The following is a 17,714-nucleotide window of genomic DNA, read 5'->3' as shown; positions in this document are numbered from 1 at the left end:
AAACAAACAAAAACGACAAAATGCTACAAGAAGCTTGCATATTTAGGAGCAAAACAGGTTATAGATCATACTGTGTGGGAAAAGATAGAACATTCTGGAAAAGAACATTTAGGGTACATTAGAAAGATGTACTTTGCGCAAGACTTAGTGGAAAATCAGGTTAACTCTTCAAAATTTGCTAACATTTGAGGGTTGACGAGAATGGTAATTGAATTTGTATTTCTCGACAACGTGTTCCAAGTCGTACCCGATGTTTTATGGAAATATTATGTAAGAGTTCTACTTAGCTGTTTTAGCAACAGTATTTTCAATAAAATAGAATAAACGAGTGGGAAAATGCTCCTCACTGAACAGTACCTCTGGTGAGCTATGGCAATGCTACCTGATAGGTAATAAGGAGCCCCTGAAGCACCTCCCTGGTGAATCCCAAGGTACCAAGGATCACAAACATCTCAGCATATTTTTTTCTTAATTAAAAAAAAATTGGATATCTTTTGGCTGTGCCTCATGGCATGTGGGATCCTAGTTCCCTGATCAGGGATTGAACCTGTGTCCCCTGCCTTGGAAGCATGGAGTCTTTACCACTGGACCGCTAGGAAGTCCTATCACAGCATCTCTACAAATGTTTTTTGAATACCAATTATTTCAACATCTGTTGTCAACCTTTTCTGGCTCCCACATCTGCCTCCCTGTGCAATGAACAGTTCTCTAGTTGGCAATACTCTCCCTTGCAGGGGGTGGGGATTGAACATAATACGTGCACGTTATGAAAAAAAAAAAAAAGCTCCATCATTTCTTATTTGCCATGCTGGGAGTCAGGGCAGAATGGCATCTCTTCTTCTCCTCTGTCAGTCAACCGAGTAGGTGGAGACAGGTGAGCTTGCTGGCCTCTGTAGCAGTCGTCTGAAGGAGGCTGGAAGAAGAATTCTCGTGGAAAGATGACCTGGAATCAGGACCTGGCATCCTCACCCCAGGGTCTGTCCCTTACATTTGACAGCCTTTATCTATTAACTGAAGGGATTGAACTAGACAATCCGTGGGGTCCATTGTGCTCAGACACTCAGTCGTGACTGACTCTTTGAAGCTCCATGGACTGTAGCCAGCCAGACTCCTCTGTCCATGGGATATTTCAGGCAAGAATACTGGAATGGGGTGCCATGTCCTCCTCCAGGGGATCTTCCCAACCCAAGGATCGAACCCGTGTCTTTTGCATCTCCTGAGTTGGCAGATGTCTTCTTTGCCACTAATGCCGCCTGGGAAGTCCCAAGGTCCATTAGAACTCTGGTATTTTGCTGTTCCATTTTGACCAGAACCTGGTGAGCCTTGAATAGTTTCACAGGATGGAGTTCTGTACTATGTTTTCCTGTAAATCTAAACCCAAGGTTGTAAACTGGTGGTCAGCCCTGCCGTATAAATGTGTTTTATTTTGTTTACACTCTCTAGCGGTTTTTCCTTTCCTTTGTCTTTTTTTCCCCCCTAATTAGTTGTCAACACATAAAAAAGGGAGATTTCATTTCTGGCTTGTCTTAAAATTTTTGGACCCGTCAACACCTGGCCCTCGTTCCGACATAGCAACCGCTTCCAGATGAGGCATGCACTCTTGGGTTCCCCAGATCCACCTGGCCCACCTCCCTTCCCTGCCACTGTTAGAAGCTGGAGTTTGCAACCTCTTTTTAAAATGCTCTCCATCTTCTCCTGATCACGTGGGACAATAACATTTGTAAAGGGCAGCCTATACTGGCTTTCTCTGTTACTTGCACTGGCTCCAGGAGGGTGGGTTTGTGTGGCCATGTGAGCTGTTGGGATGCCTTCTGGCTCATTCATGAGCAGAGGTTAGGAGGAGAGAGAGAGAAGCTGAAAAGCTTATCACAGTTCTGAGATGCTCCCTACCATTCCACCTGCATTACAGATGTGCAGAAGGTGTGTGTGGTGGGGGGAGGGGGGGTGGGGAGCGCTGCCACATGAATATCCACGTACATCAGGGAGAGATGAGACCAAAAGAGCAAAGTGGCTTTGGGAATTTTCAAATGTCTTTTCCCCTCTTCTTCCCACCCTTATTGTTAGGTCCATGCCACAAAGGACGAGCAGGTGGCTGCTGTACCCAGCTGGGCTCCCTGTCGGCCCTGAAGCATGCAGTCCTCGGGCTCTACCTGCTGGTCTTCCTGATTCTCGTGGGCATCTTCATCTTAGCAGGTAAGAGCATCCTTTGCCACCCTGGCCTTTAAGTGAGCAGGAGGTGAGAGTGGATGGGAAATGGGGAGGGGGAGCCTCTGCTGTTCATTCCCACAGTCAGGAGTCCAAACACCACCCTTGTTACCATGGAAACCACAAAGGGGGAAGCTGGCTGGTCTTTCTGACCAGGCGTGATCCTGAACAGCACTGCTCATGTCATGTTGGATGAGTTGGCAGGGGCTATGTGAGGGTGGGAAATCTCCAAGTCCCGGAGCAGAGACCTAGCTACTCTTAAGAGGCTTCTGCCTTGTCCTGACTCATCGTGTTGACACTGTGCGTTACACTGGGCCTCCCCAGAGCTCTGTGCTGTGGTTTGTACTGAGCAGGCTGGTTCCCCTGTCCTGGGATATGATGGAAATAGTTACAAGACACTTCATTGCTGAGGTTAATCAGGGTTGTGGTCAACCTGCTGCCCCTCTGTGATTCCTGGGGCTGGGATGAATCTGCCCCAGGTCAGCCGGGCTCTTCTCCCCAGTTTCTGCTTATAGAATAGGCTGGTGATGGTCTGGATTTTGGACCACGTTCTCTAACCAGGAAGAAGCAGAGCTAATGGACTCAGGAAGGGATCAGGTGGAGGATGCCATACTTTGAGCAGCCCAGCTCACACACAGGTCATCCCACTGTGATGGAGATGGTGGAACACAGGCACGGAGGCCATGGTGGTCTCTCCTGACTCCCACCCAGAGGGAGGGATGCTCAATTCCCACCTATCTCTATGGAGATATGAAAGGCTTGACAAAGTGAGGCCAAGGCATCAGCTCATTTCAGCATCATTCATCTTACATGAGTGCCTCCTTTGTGTCAGATTCCATGCTAGGATCGGAGATACTGATAAATAAGACCCAGGAGCTCCCCTCCAGGAGGTCCCAGTATAGGGGACAAGGCAGGAGCACAGAGGCAGAGTCCTGTCTCATGGCAGAATGCAACAGGGACTGTGATGGTGCCTGTGAGGTTGACACACAAGTGCTATGGTGATCCAGTGGAGATGCAGACAGAGGAAGTGAGGGTGCTGCACGGAGATCCTGGTGGGGAGTGTGTGAGGCGTTAGTCAAAGAAAGTCTCCTGCAACACAGAGCTGACTTGGAGTGCTGAGTGGAGTCCTTGACTTAAATCTTAATTCCTGCCATTAACTCTGGGAGGGAAACGCAGGAAAAGGGAGGCTAAACTCTTGCAGATGACCCCTCAGGAGCGAGTCCTGGTCTTGTGTCACCTTCTGTCAATGAGTGTAATCACTTGGACCCTGTGCTGGGATATTCAGTGCTGCCTTTGCCCTGTGATTTCCACACTCAGAGCAGAGGGTATCACTAGGGGTGGTATCTGTCTCATCAACCATCAACTTTGACCTGGGGGGAGCAGCCAAGAGCAACAAGGAAAGAAACTTATGATTCATCCCAGGGACCAAGAGATGATGTCCAGCCAAAGGGTTTTCTTTTTTCTTTTTTTTTTGCACATGTTCTTGGGCTGCTCAGTGAGAGATTGGGATTTGGGTTTTGTGGGCTTGGCAGCCATGACCATAACAGATTTCCAGAATTTTTGGAAAGTGTTTCAGCGCAGCAGGAAAGCTGAGCTATGGTGTTATAACTACGCAGCTGAGTGAGAAATTTTAGGTGATGGAAGAGGGTCTAGAGGTGAGAGCCAGGCTGGTGGGAACCCTGGGGCAGATCCCTGGAAGGCCTGGGAGGCCTGGAAGGGCATCATCTCTTGTGCAGAGAAGGGTGGCTGGGGAACGAAGATTCCCTTCTGGTGTCTGACAGGCTGCCAGGTGGGAAAGGGTGGGCAGAGTTCTGTGTGGTCTCAGAGGGTAGAACTAAGTGAATGGGTGGATTTTGTAACGAGACAAATTCCCATTCAAAACAGAGGAGGGTTTCTAACCAGAAGGGCTACCCAGCTCGACACAGAGAGTAGTTTTTTTTCTCCTGGCTTGGAAGTTGAATGGGATTTACGATGACCATTCTGGAAGTTTCAGAAGGGAAGGTGGCACATGGTTTCCTAATCTCATGGAAAAGTTGCCTTGCTCCTTAGTTATTCCGTGTGAAAACCTGGGGAGGATTTTGATCATCATGATTACCTTTGAACCCGAAGTTCATGAGTACCACAGTGCCTCTGGGGATGAAGATTTAGGGGTGGATTGGAACCAATCTGATGAAGCAGAGTGTTGGGCTTTATCTCTTGGCTCTGTAGCCTGGCCGCTGTCACCTCCCCAGGTTCTTGTCTGGAAAATCATGTGGGCCTCTGGATGGGTTTCCCAGGTGACTCAGTGGTAAAGAATTTGCCTGCCAAGCAGCAGATTCATGTTCGATGCCTGGGTGGGGAAGATCCCCTGGAGAAGGAAATGGCAACCTCTTGCCTGGGAAATTCCATGGACAGTCCATGGGGTCGCAAAACAGTTGGACACAACAACTAAACAACAACAACCGCCAATAAAGGACTACCGTCCCCAGCTGCCTCTCCCTTGGAGAGGGGACTTAGGAATGTGATGGATAAGCCTGCGGTTCTTCAAAGGGGCTCTGCCTGAGCTTCGGTAGGAAGTTTCTTCCAATTGTCCTGATTGAAGACCTCCAGGGATGCTCCGTTTAAATACCAAGGTGATGGGAGATTTACGGTTCCGAGTAAACCAGAACTAGCCTGGCCTTCTGGTAGATGTCCTGCTGGAGCTGCTCCCTCTTTTGGGACAGAATGTGCTCTCCAGTGCCCTGCAGAGGTCACCTGGCACAGGATAGGCTATGGACTGAATTGTGTCCCTTCCAAAATGCATGCATGAAGCTCTAACCCCCAGTGTGATGGTATTTGGATGGTGGGGCTCCAGGGAGCTAATTAGGTCATGAGGATGGGGCTCTCATGATGGGATTGGTGACCATATAGGAAAAGAGGAGAGAGACATAGAAAGAGAACGACAGAGATCTCTGCTAAGTGGGGACAGGGAGACAGGGCCCTCTGAAGCCAATAACAGAGCCCTCACCAACAACCGAATCTGCCTGTGCTTTTTTTTGGCTGCCCTGGGTCTTTGTTGCTGCACGAGGTCTTTCTCCAGCTGAGGCATGTGGCTTCTCCGAGCATTGCAAAGCATGGACTTTAAGGACATGTAGGCTCAGCAGGCGCAGCCTGTGGGCTCTAGACCACGGGCTCAGCAGTTGTGGCGTGCGAGCTTAGCTGCTCTGTAGCACGTGGACTCTTCCCAGGCCAGGTGAAACTGGTGTCCCCTGCATTAGCAGTGAAATTCTTAACCACTGGGCCACCAAGGAAGTCCTGCCTACACTTTGATCTTGGACTTCCCAGGCTCTACAACTGTGACAAATGAATGTCGGCTGCTTAAACCACTGCCCTGTGTTATTTTGTTATGGCAGCCCTAGCTGACTAAGACAAGAGGAGTTCTGTTTGAACCACTCTTAGGCTTCAAAACCTCCTCATTGACACAAAGCTTATGCATCTGACAACTGGATGCTAAAATCATCCGCTGCAGGAAGTGCCATGTCTGAATACCTGACGGATAATATCTGATTGTAGAACAGATGCTTGTTCTTACTTCAATATTACAAAATTAAAACCACATTACATAAACTATTACTCTTTTTTTTAAAGGTTTTTCCAATGTGGACCATTTTCAAAGTCTTCAATGAATTTGTTACAATGTTATTCTGTTTCATGTTTTGATTTTTTGGCCATGAGGCATGTGGGATCTTAGCTGCCTGACCAGGGATCGAACCTACACCCTCTTCATTGGAAGGCAAAGTCTACTGGACTGCCAGGAAAGTCCCTATAAAACAGTGTTCTTATAAAAATTCTCATGGGCTTCTCTCAATTTCTTGGTTTATCCAAGTATTCAAAATAAAAGGCAAATACTGTACCTGTGGCTATGCAACATCTCAGCATCCCCTCTCAGAAGGTTAATCCAGCCATTACCCAAATTTAGTTCTCAACTGAGCTTTCTACCCAATCTACCTAACTATCCATCCCCCACCAGCATCCTCTTGGGAGCTTTCCTCTTATTCTCCTGTACCATCGCTGGGTTCTATACCCATGGGATTCCATCATTTCCCAAGGAACCAGCATCAGTGCATTCTTCCCAAATTCCTCTAAGTCTTCAACTCATTTTATTATCTTCAACTCATTTATTATCATTTATTATCTATGTCTTCAACTCATTTTATTATCTGGACTGGTGGTTCCCCTATTATGTTTCCATTCTGTTCTGGGTTCATGTTTTAGACAGTACAGAGTATTAGGCTTTAAGTTCATGAACAAGAGAATTGAGATTAGACGTTCATGTGCTCAGAAACTCCTCCAATTAGCACTTTAGGGAAGATGTCCCCTGTGATGGAGTTCAGGAGTTAGAGGAGGTTCGCCCTTATCCATGACGGTTGTGAGAGCACTGTGATGATAAAGGGTGGTCATCAGGACCTATGTCTTCTTCCCCTTGTCTGTCATGCCTCCACCGAGAAATCTGAACTCCTATCACGGCAATGATACAGCAGAAAGGGGGACATCTGGGGATCTAGTCTGGTGGAAAGAGGGAGCGTTACAGCAATGCGGACTGCAGAACTGAACCAGCAAGAGCTCCTGGTGAAATATGGGCTCCTCTCTTGCCTTAACTGAATCCTTTCTGCACAGCAGCAGTTATTGCCATCAACAGCCTCAGGAAGTGCTTAACTTGCACGTGAGTGCTTAGTGAGTGCAGGACACCAGAGTAAGCCCTGGCGTCTTTAGTCCGTTCAGGCTGCCATGACAAACTACCACAGACCAGATGGTTTAAAAGACAAGCATTATGGCAGGCTGAGGGGCATAGGCCGGGAAGGAGAAGGTGAGAAGAACTGAGAGTAGCACTGAAACGTATGCATTCTGATGTGTAAAACTATTAGGTTGGTGCAAAAGTAATTTCGGTTTTGCATTGTTGAACTTTGCCACTTGATATTGGAACACATTCTTAAATAAATGTGGTTCTGTTATTCAAAAAAGAAGAAGAAAAGAGCAAATTAAACCCAAAGTAAGGAGCAAAAAAAACCAAAACAAAACAAAACATTAATTTCTCACCGTTCTGGAGGCTAGGTAGTTTGAATTTTAGGTGCTGGCACATTCTGTCTGATGAGAGCTCACTTCTGGTCAATAGGTGGCTGTCTTCTTGCTGTGTCCTCATGTGGAGGAAAGAGCAAGGAATTTCTCCATGGTCTCTTTTATAAAGGCACTAATCCCATCCAGAGGACCCCACCCTCATGACTTAATTACCTCCCCAAGGCCCTACCTCCTTGATGGTAATACCTTCACTTTGGGGGTTAGGATTTCAACAGATGACTTTGGGAGGAACACAAACATTTGTCTATAGCTGGGGAATAAAAGATGTAATTTTTGCTCTGGGAGGATTTAAAAACATAACACACACATGCCTTAGAACAGTATGATGTAGTATCTTATGTTCCATGCCAAATTCTGCAAAGGAGAGCCTGGTTCTGGAGAGCTGGAGGGTTGGGGCAGTGTCAGCTTGAGAGAGCTGAACACCAGCTCACCCAAATGCTGTTTAAACTGAGCACTCCTTTTCTTTTTAACTTTTTATATTGGAGTATCACCAATACACAGGGCTTCCTTGGTGGCCCAGTGTAAAGAATCTGCCCGTCAATGCAGGAGATGTTGGTTTGATCCCTGGGTTGGGAAGATCCCCTGCAGAAGGCAATGGGAACCCACTTAAGTATTCTTGCCTGGGAAATCCCGGAGACAGAGGAACCTAGCAGGCTACAGTCCCTAGTGACTAAACATTAATAGCCAACTAACACTGTTGTGATAGTTTCAGGTGGACAGCAAAGGGACTCAGCCATTCATACACATATAGCCTTTCTCCTTTGAACTCCCCTCCCATCCATGCTGCCACATAACGTTGAGCAGAGTTCCCTTTGCTATACAGTATAGGACCTTGCTGGTTATCCATTTTAACACAGCAATGTGTACATGTACATCCCAAACTCCCTAACTATCCCTTCCTTACATCCTTCCCACCCAACCCACTGCAACCATAAGCTCCTTCTCAAAGGCTGTGTGTTTCTGTCTTGTAAATAAGCTCATTTGTATCATTTCTTTCTAGATTGTACATATAAAGGATATCATATTGCTCCTTCTTTATCTGACTTACTTCAATCAGTATGACAGTCTCTAGGTTTATCCATGATGCTGTAAATGGCATTATTTCATTCTTTTTTTTTTAATGTTTTATTTATTTATTTGACTGTCCTGGGTCTTTGTTGCTGCACAGACTTTTTCTCTAGTGATGGAGAGTAGTGACTACTCTCTGATTGTGGTGCCCAGGCTTCTCAATACAGTGGCTTCTCTTGCTGCAGAGCAGGAGGGGCTCTGGGGCAGGAGGGCTGCAGTAGTCGTGGCTCACGGGCTCTAGAGCACAGGGTTAATAGTTGTGATGCATGGGCTTAGTTGCTTTGTGGCATGTGGGATCTTCCTGGACCAGGGATCTAACCCATATCCCCTGCATTGGCAGGTGGATTTTTTTTTACCATTGAGCCACCTGGGAAGCCCTATTTCATTATTTTTTATGGCTGAGTGATATTCCATTGTATATATGTGCCAAGTCTTCTTTATAGAGTCCTCTGTCAATGGAAATTTAGGCAGCTTCCATGCCTTGGCTGCGAAGAACCTTGGGTTGCACCTCTTTTTAGATCACTTTGTTTCAAGCAAGTCTGTCTCTGACTTTGCAACCAGAGAACAGTGTGCTCAGAGCCCATACCCCTTTATACCACAGATGACTGATACCATCACGCATCTTGGAATTTAAAGCGTGATGCCCTCAGCCTTCCCTGGGACACTGGTAGGAACAGCATGCGCAGTGCCATCCTGTGCTCTCTGTGAGGCTGCCCTTGAGGACCGTGTTCGTTCTGTCACATAATGTCCATGAAGAGGGCCTGTAGAGAGGGGTTTTCTGCCTTAGTCTCAGAAGAAGAAGTACTTATCCTGAGGAATGAGTTTGTTTTCATCCGAAGGAGGCTGTGGATCTTAAAGTAATTAAAATCACTTTCAGGGAGGCAGTTAATGCAAACTGAGAGCTGCTATAACCGCCTTGTAGGATGTGTGAATTTGTAGGCAATTAAAATGGGAACCTAGAGACCTTTATGGACCCACAGCCAGCGTACTGACTTCCTGGAAAGTGTTTTTTCCGCTAGTCTCATTTTTGCCTTCATTTAGCGTCTCCAACTTGTTCTCCCTTTATATTGGTCTCATCTCCTGTTATTTAAGAGTATTTCACATATCCTCATAAACTGCCTTAATCCTTTTTTGGAACAAGGTAGGGTGTTATGCCCAGTTTGGTCTTTTAAAGATAATTCTGGGGACTTCCCTGGTGGTCCTGTGGTTAATACTCTATATTTCCAATACAGAGGGTTCAGGTCTGATCCCTGGTTGGGGAACTAAGATCCCACATGTGGCGAGGCGCTGCCAAAAGGAAAAAGTAATGATCTTACCTACTATATTCAGTGCTGCAAGTGCACGTTGTCTTAAATATGTGGATGAGTGAATGAATGAGAGACAAGGCAACTTGGAGGGGATCTTATTTGTGCAAAAAAGATGGTTTTTCTGTTTGAGCCGAGTGTCTAAAGGACATGGTAAATATGGAGTTACTGTCCGAGACCATGGCTCATGGAAGAAGTAGCTATATAGGTATGCTATATTCAGATACACACTTCATGGTGTCTACTGTGCTGGCATCACAGCCTTCAGGGAGAATATTAGGACAGACAGGGCCATGCAGCTCTTCATTCTGGTTAATGCCATGGACTCTGAAGCCAGCGTGTCTGGGTTTGAATCTCCCATTCTCTGTTACCAGCTAGGTTGCCCAAGGGACCTGCACTTTCTCTACCTGAGTTTCTTCATCTGAAAATGAGAGAAATAATTATACCTGCCTCATTGCGTTGTTCAGTTCAGTTGCTCAGTCGTGTCTGACTCTTTGCGACCCCATGGAGTGCAGCATGCCGAGCTTCCCTGTCTATCACCAACTCCCAGAGCTTGCTCAAACTTGTTTCCATCAAATCAGTGATGCCATCCAACGATCTCACCCTCTGTTGTCCCCTTCTCCTCCTGCCCTCAGTCTCTCCCAGCATCAGGGTCTTTTCCAATGACTCAGTTCTTCGCATCAGGTGGCCAAAGTATTGGAGTTTCAGCCTCAGCATCAGCCCTTCCAGTGAATATTCAGGATTGATTTCCTTTAGGATGGACTGGTTGGATCTCCTTGCAGTCCAAGGGACTCTCAAGAGTCTTCTCCAACACCACAGTTGAAAAGCATCAGTTCTTCAGTGCTCAGCTTTCTTTATAGTCCAGCTCTCATATCCATACATGACTACTGGAAAAACCATAGCTAGATGGTTTTGACTAGATGGACCTTTGTTGGCAAAGTAATGTCTCTGCTTTTTAATATGCTGTTTGGGTTGGTCATAGCTTTTCTTCCAAGGAGCAAGCATCTTTTAATTTCATGGCTGCAGTCACCATCTGCTGTGATTTTGGAGCCTAAAAAATAAAGTCTGTCACTGTTTCCATTGTTTCTGCCTCTGTTTGCCATGAAGTGATGGGACCAGTTGCCATGATCGTAGTTTTTTGAATGTTGATTTTTAAGGCAACTTTTTCATTCTCCTCTTTCACTGTCATCAAGAGGCTCTGTAGTTCTTCCCTGCTTTCTGCTATGAGGGTGGTGTCATCTGCATGTCTGAGGTTATTGATATTTCTCCCAGCAATCTTGATTCCAGCTTGGGCTTCATCCAGCCTGGCATTTCGCATGATGTACTCTGCATAGCAGTTAAATAAGCAGGGTGACAATATACAGCCTTGACGTACTCCTTTCCCGATTTGGAACCAGTCTGTTGTTCCATGTCCAGTTCTAACTGTTGTTTCTTGACCTGCATACAGGTTTCTCAGGAGGCAGGTCAGGTGGTCTGGTATTCCCATCTCTTGAAGAATTGTTGTGATCACACAGTCAAAGGCTTTGGTGTAGTCAGTAAAGCAGAAATAGATGTTTTTCTGAAACTCTCTTGCTTTTTCTATGATTCAACAGATGTAGCAATTTGATCTCTGGTTCCTCTGCCTTTTCTAAATCCACCTTGAACATCTGGAAGTTCATAGTCCATGTACTGTTGAAGCCTGGCTTGGAGACTTTTGAGCATTACTTTGCTCTTGTGTGAGATGAGTGCAATTGTGTGGTAGTTTGAACATTCTTTGGCATTGCCTTTCTTTGGGATTGGAATGTGTTGTTATGAGAGTTAATAATATATATCTAAAGCATTTAGACAAGTGCCTGGCACACATTAAACATGATAAAAGTAGGGGGAAGGGTGTGGGATGAATTGGGACATTGGGACTCATACGTATACACTATTGATACTATGCGTGAAATCAATAACTAGTGAGAACCTACTGTATAGCTCAGGGAACTCTATTCAGTGCTTTGTGATGACCTAAATGGGAAGGAAATCCAAAAAGAGGGGATATTTGTATACGTATAGCTGATCCACTTTGCTGTGCAGCAGAAACTAACACAACATTGCAAAGCAACTATCCTCCGATAAAAAGACAAACACAATAAAAGTAGTAGTTACTATAATTGTTATTATAGTAATACTGCCCTTGGTGGCTCAGATGGTAAAGAATCTGCCTGCAATGCAGGAGACACAAGAGATGCAGATTCAATCCCTGGGTCAGGAAGATTCCCTGGAGAAGGGAATAGCAACTTCCCTCCTCCACTCCAGTATTCTTGCCTGGAGAATCCCATGGACAGAGGAGCCTGGTGGGTTAGTCTGTGGGGTTGCAAAGAGTCAGGAACGACTGAGCAACTGACATACACACAAAACAAAACACAGTATTACCACTACGATCAGTATTATTGCTCTTGCCTTTTCTTGCTTTCTTTGCAGTCAGTTAAGCTTGATAGCATAAACTGAGAGTCAGAAAAACTCGGGTTTAGCCCCATGTCCTCCACTAACACCCTGTGATTGTGGGAAAAAATCACTTTGCCATCTGAACCTTTGTACACTCATTTATAAAATGAGCAGGCTGGACTAGATCAATGTTTCTCAAACTTTGACCGTTACTTGCATTAACAAATGTATTTCACATGACAAGTAGTTCACATATATATTCATAACGGAAATAATCTTAAATGTGTGATGAATACTGATGACTTTCTATTCTATTCCATTCATTTAGCAAAAAATGGTCACAACCCATATTTTTTTTATGATCCACAAATGGGGTACAAACCTAAATCTGAAAAACAGTTGGCTAAAGGAGAGTTCTGTTGGTCTGTGTGTCTTTCAAACATTCTACAACAAGAGTTACATTCTCTTCAGTATAAGCTCTTCCCAGATGCCTCAAAGTAAAGAATCCACCTGCAAGGCAAGAGATGCAGATGTGGGTTAGATCCCTACGTCAGTGATATACCCTGGAAGAGGATATGGCAGCCCACTCCAGTATTCTTGCCTGGGGTATCCCATGGACAGAGGAACCTGGCAGGTTACATGGAGTCGCAAAGAGTGGGACGTGACCGAGCACTTCAGTATATGGATTTTGAGAGAAAATTTCTGAGTTCAAGTCCAGGCTGTGTCTCTGAAGGTATCTATAATCTCAAGGCAAATCATTTAACCTTTCAAACCCTCAGTTTCCTCTTCTATCAAATAGGATAACAATGGTACCTCCCCACTAGGATTGTTGTGAAGATGAAATTAATTCATGCATGAAAACTCTTAGTGCCCGGCACATAGGAAGTGATCAATAAATATTAGATATGATTTTGGTTTTACTGTTATCATCATCATCATCATTGGAACAAGCAGAGGGATTTTGCTGTCAGAATAGCAAAGAATTAGAAACCTCTTCATTTTGCCTGTGCACCCAGTGGCTTTGTGTATAAACAGAGGGAACTAGGTGTGCCCAGCGCAGTGGGAGGTGACGTGCTCAGAGCCCACACGGTTTCAATAAACTCACTGGGGTAGGAAGCCTGGAGACCCTGAGGGGCCCTGGATTTGCAAAGGCAACAATGGGGTCAGGATGCCGAGAAACAGAACAATGTCTGCGGCAGTGCGGGTGAGCCAGCTCTACAGTGCCACTTGGGAGCTCAGCCTTGGAAGGGGTCTCAGGGGGATGCCATGAACACCCTCCCTCCCAGGGCAGGAACCTCCCTCCTGACTTCCAGATGGAGGAGGCAGTGTGCTCTTAAGAACAGCCATGGACAGACCCACCACAGCTCCTGCTCTTACGGACCGGAGCCACAATCCTCGTCACCCTCGACTGTCCCATACTCGCTGTTTCTCATTTCTCTGGCAGGAACAATTCACAGTGAGGCTCTTCCCTCACCCTCATGATTATTCTTCAGTGAGTTGGAAACACCAGGCTCAGCAAGCCCCATTCCTTCAACAGTCATTCGTGAGACCTGGTTTGCAGACCTCTGTGAGATTCCCTGGTCTTGCACATTATAAGTTAGAGTTTATGTGCCTGCTGCAACCCACTCCAGTATTCTTGCCTGGAGAATTGTAGGGACAGGGGAGCCTGGTGGGCTACAGTCCATGGGGTCACAAAGAGTCAGATATGGGGTCGCACAGAGTCGGACACGACTGAAGCGACTTAGCAGCAGCAGCAGGTCCCCTTCAAGGACTTCCCAGGTAGTGATAGTGGTAAAGAACCCACCTGCCAATGCAAGAGACATAAGAGACACGGATTTGATCCCTGGCTTGGGAAGATCCCCTGGAGAATGGAATGGCAACTCACTCCAGTATTTTTGCCTGGAGAATCCCATGGACAGAGGAGCCTGGTGGGCTACAGTCCATGGGGTCACAAAGAGTCAGACATGACTGAAGGGACTTAACATCATCTTGAGCGTCCCCTTTCATTCCAAAAGAAAGCTCTTTCACAATAAGGCACTGTGTCTTATTTGTCTTTGCATTCCCAGTGCCTAATGTAATACCCTGCACACATAGTAGGTGCTCATTTAATGTGTGGCCTAAACTGAATACCTCCATATAATGGCCATCCTCCCAACAAGCATGCATGCTCAGTTGTTCAGTCGTGTCTGACTCTTTGAGACCCCATGGACTGTAGCCTGCCAGGCTCCTCTGTCCATGGGATTTCCCAGGCAAGAATACTGGAGTGGGTTGTTATTTCCTTCTCCAGGGATTAAACTCGTGTCTCTTGTGTCTCCTGCACTGGCAGGTGGATTCTTTACCACTAATGCCACCTGGGAATACCACAGGTTTTAGTGGTAAACAGCCTTAAACCACGGACTCCTGGTGTGGTCTGGCCAGGACAGGGTGTGCTGGGCTGTGACCAACATTGTTTTTGTTTTGGCCGTACCGCATGGCATTTGGGGTCTTAGTTCCTTGACCAGGGATCGAACCCGTGCCCCTTGTGGAAGCTCAGATTCCTAACCCCTGGACTGCCAGGGAATTCCCAGATCACCTTTGATCTGGACCCTCTGTGTATGCTGATGTAGCCTAAATTTGCATGGACCTTCTTGGCAGTAACTCACTGTAACACACAACATCACCTCCAAGTGATGGAGGGCTGGGCAGTCACGAATAATCAGGTCCTCTGCCCACCCACCCCAAGCCCAGATTTCTCTAAAAAGGAACACTGCCTCCTGAGGGCTCCTCCATCCCACATCAGTACAGCTGGCTTTTGGTGGCTTGGTTGTTGCCTTTACTTAAACACAGATCTTGTTAGTGATCCCAGTTCAATGTCATCACGCTGCTTTCTGCCAAGTGTTGGAGCCTGTTGGGTGAGTTTGAATCCGGAGTCAGACATCTGTCACTGAGCTTTGCCTTTCAGCAGGGTGTCATCAGTCATTTCTGGGCCAGCATCACAAGCCGCTCCCCTCCCTACAGCCTGCCGCCACGTGGACGGCTCCCAGGAAGACTGGACCCAAGGCGCGCCAGCCCAGGCGCACGAGCTGCTGTCCCGTGAGGTGAGGCAGGGAACACCTCACAGCCCCTCCACCAACCTTCAGCCTTAAACCTGAACCTTCCCCTCCTGAGAGACCACCTTTCTCCTTCATCACACGTAGGGTTCCCCAACTTCTCACGCCGTCCGGGCTCCCCTGGAAGCACTCCAGCCTCACCCTAGCTCCAGGGCAGAAGGATAAAACGGAGGAAGAGATTTGACATCCTACAGCTCCACACAAGATTCCACTGGATGGGGGAACTTTGTGTCTCTCTGACTCTGACGGAGGCTAACCACCCCTGAGATGAGAAAAGTGGGCCCCCAGGAAGGTCACCTACAAATCTGACAATATGCTCTCTTGGTCTTTAGTCAAATTGTTACAAAAACTGGATGGGACAGGGCAGAGGACCTGTCTCAGCTATATCCCCTTGACTCCTTCTTCTAGATGAAGTGCCAAATCCAGCCACTGCCTGTTTCTGTCAATAAAGTTTTATTGGCACACAGTTACACCCATTACTTTATGTCTTATCTACAGATGCTTTTGTGCTACCAGGGCAGAGTTGAATGGTTATTTCAGAGACCAGGGGTTTCCCCGATGGCTTAGCAGGAGACACACGTTCAATACGTGGGTTGGAAAGATCCCCTGGAGAAGGAAATGACAACCCACTCTGGTCTTCTTGCCTGGGAAATCGCATGGACAGAGGAGCCTGGTGGGCTATAGTCCATGGGGTCGCAAGAGTCAGACATGACTGAACACAGCAACAACAGAGACTAGATTGCCTGCAAAGCTAAAGATAATTACTCCCTGGCCCCTTACAAAAGTTTGCCAACCCCTCCCCGGGCTTGTCCTGACCACTAGTAAACCTTTCATCGTTCGCTTCTGGGTCGGGCTTCATGGTTTTCAAAGAATTTTCACATATGCGATGTCATCTAATCCTTCGAATAATTGAAGGACTCCAGAAAACAGTTCTCGGTGTCTGGATGAGGAGCCAAGCTCAGGGCAGTTTCCTGTGCTGGCCTGTGGACCCCGCCAGGCAGCAGGAACCTGGACCAGGACAGCAGACATGGGTGAATCTGGGACTGCTCGCACCCCAGACGCCAGCTTGTGGCACCACCTACTGCTCAGCGTCCAAGTGCACAGGGGCTAGAGGCAGACTGCCAGGGTACCGATCTTGGCTTTGCCATGTACTGTGTGACCTTGGGCGGGTTACTCAAGCTTCCTGAGTCTTGGTATCCCTGTCTATAGAGTGGCAGTGGTAACACTCTCACTTTACAGTGCTGTGGTGAGGCTTATGTTAATCCATCCATATAAACTGCTTACACTAGCCTATGGCATGTGAAAGTGAAAGTGAAGTCGCTCAGTCGTGTCCGACTCTTTACGACCCCATGGACTGTAGCCTACCAGGCTCCTCCCTCCATGGGATTCTCCAGGCAAGAGTACTGGAGTGGGTTGCCATTTCCTTCTCTAGGGGATCTTCCCGACCCAGGCATTGAACCCAGGTCTCCTGCATTCCAGGCAGACGCTTTAACCTCTGAGCCACCAGGGAATAGCCTATGGCATGTAGTTATGAGTAAATATCACCAGTTCTGTTAAATGATTGTAATCAAGAATAACACCCATCAACTGGGGAATTCCCTGGTGATCCATTGTTTAAGACTTGAGCTGTCATTGCCCAGGGCCCAGGTTCAATCCCTGGCCTGGGAACTAAGATCCCACAAGCTGCAGGGTATGGCCAAAAACCAACCAACCAACCAAAACAAAACAAAAAAACCTCCCATCAACTGTACCACACTCCAGCCCTCATTTCACATGGTTCTGGAGAAGACTCCTGAGAGTCCCTTGGACAGCAAGGAGATCAAACCAGTCAATCCTAAAGGAAATCATCCCTGAATATTCATTGGAAGGACTGAAACTCCAGTATTTTGGTCATCTGATGAGAACAGCTGACTCAATGGAAGGGTCCTAGATGCTGGGAAAGATGGAAGGCAGAAGGAGAAGACAGTCTCAGAGGATGAGATGACTGGATGACGTCACTGGTGCAATGGACATGAACTTGGGCAAACTTCAGGAGATGGTGAAGGACAGAGAGGTGTGGCGTGCTGCAGTCCATGGGGTCCCAAAGAGTCAGACATGACTGGGCGACTGAGCAACAACAATACAGAAAGTATTGAGAGAGACTTGTGAATTGTTTTGATTTCTCTCCCAGAAGCCAGGATTGGAGGAAACTTTAGAGGCACTGTAACACAGCAGCCAGGTCTTGCTAAGAAAAGAGCTTACTTATTTAAGCAAATAAGCTTGCTTGAGTAAGGCTATTGCTTCCTTCCGCAGCTTTTAACCCCCTCTTCATGGCTCAGTATTTGCACCTGTGAAGCCTACCTTTCCGTCTGCTTTCTGGTTCTATCTTCTGCTGTGCATGCCCTGAGTTATCACGTAGATCTCATCACTAATTGATGACTAGGAGAGTCGTCTGGGATTGAAGCTGAGCCACTATCTCTTGTTCTCTGCACTTTTGGAGAAAAGTTATAAACTCTGGGAATTTTTTGCAATGATTCTAGGCATTATGCCTCATCTGCCCCTG

At 46.8% G+C, this 17,714-nt stretch overlaps 1 protein-coding gene across 1 annotated transcript in view; it reads left to right on the top strand.

Annotated features, from left to right (window-relative positions):
* Positions 1-17,714, top strand: part of SCARA5 (scavenger receptor class A member 5) — a 133,538-nt gene that overhangs the window by 29,745 nt on the left and 86,079 nt on the right. Inside the window, exon 3 of the mRNA XM_069574174.1 lies at positions 2,065-2,193. Within this exon, the coding sequence (XP_069430275.1) occupies positions 2,065-2,193 (129 nt within the window). The remainder of the gene's footprint in view (positions 1-2,064; positions 2,194-17,714) is intronic.

This window comes from Ovis canadensis, chromosome 2, assembly GCF_042477335.2.
Source record: "Ovis canadensis isolate MfBH-ARS-UI-01 breed Bighorn chromosome 2, ARS-UI_OviCan_v2, whole genome shotgun sequence".
Lineage (NCBI taxonomy): Eukaryota > Metazoa > Chordata > Mammalia > Artiodactyla > Bovidae > Ovis > Ovis canadensis.
This window is presented reverse-complemented; position numbering and strand designations above follow the sequence as displayed.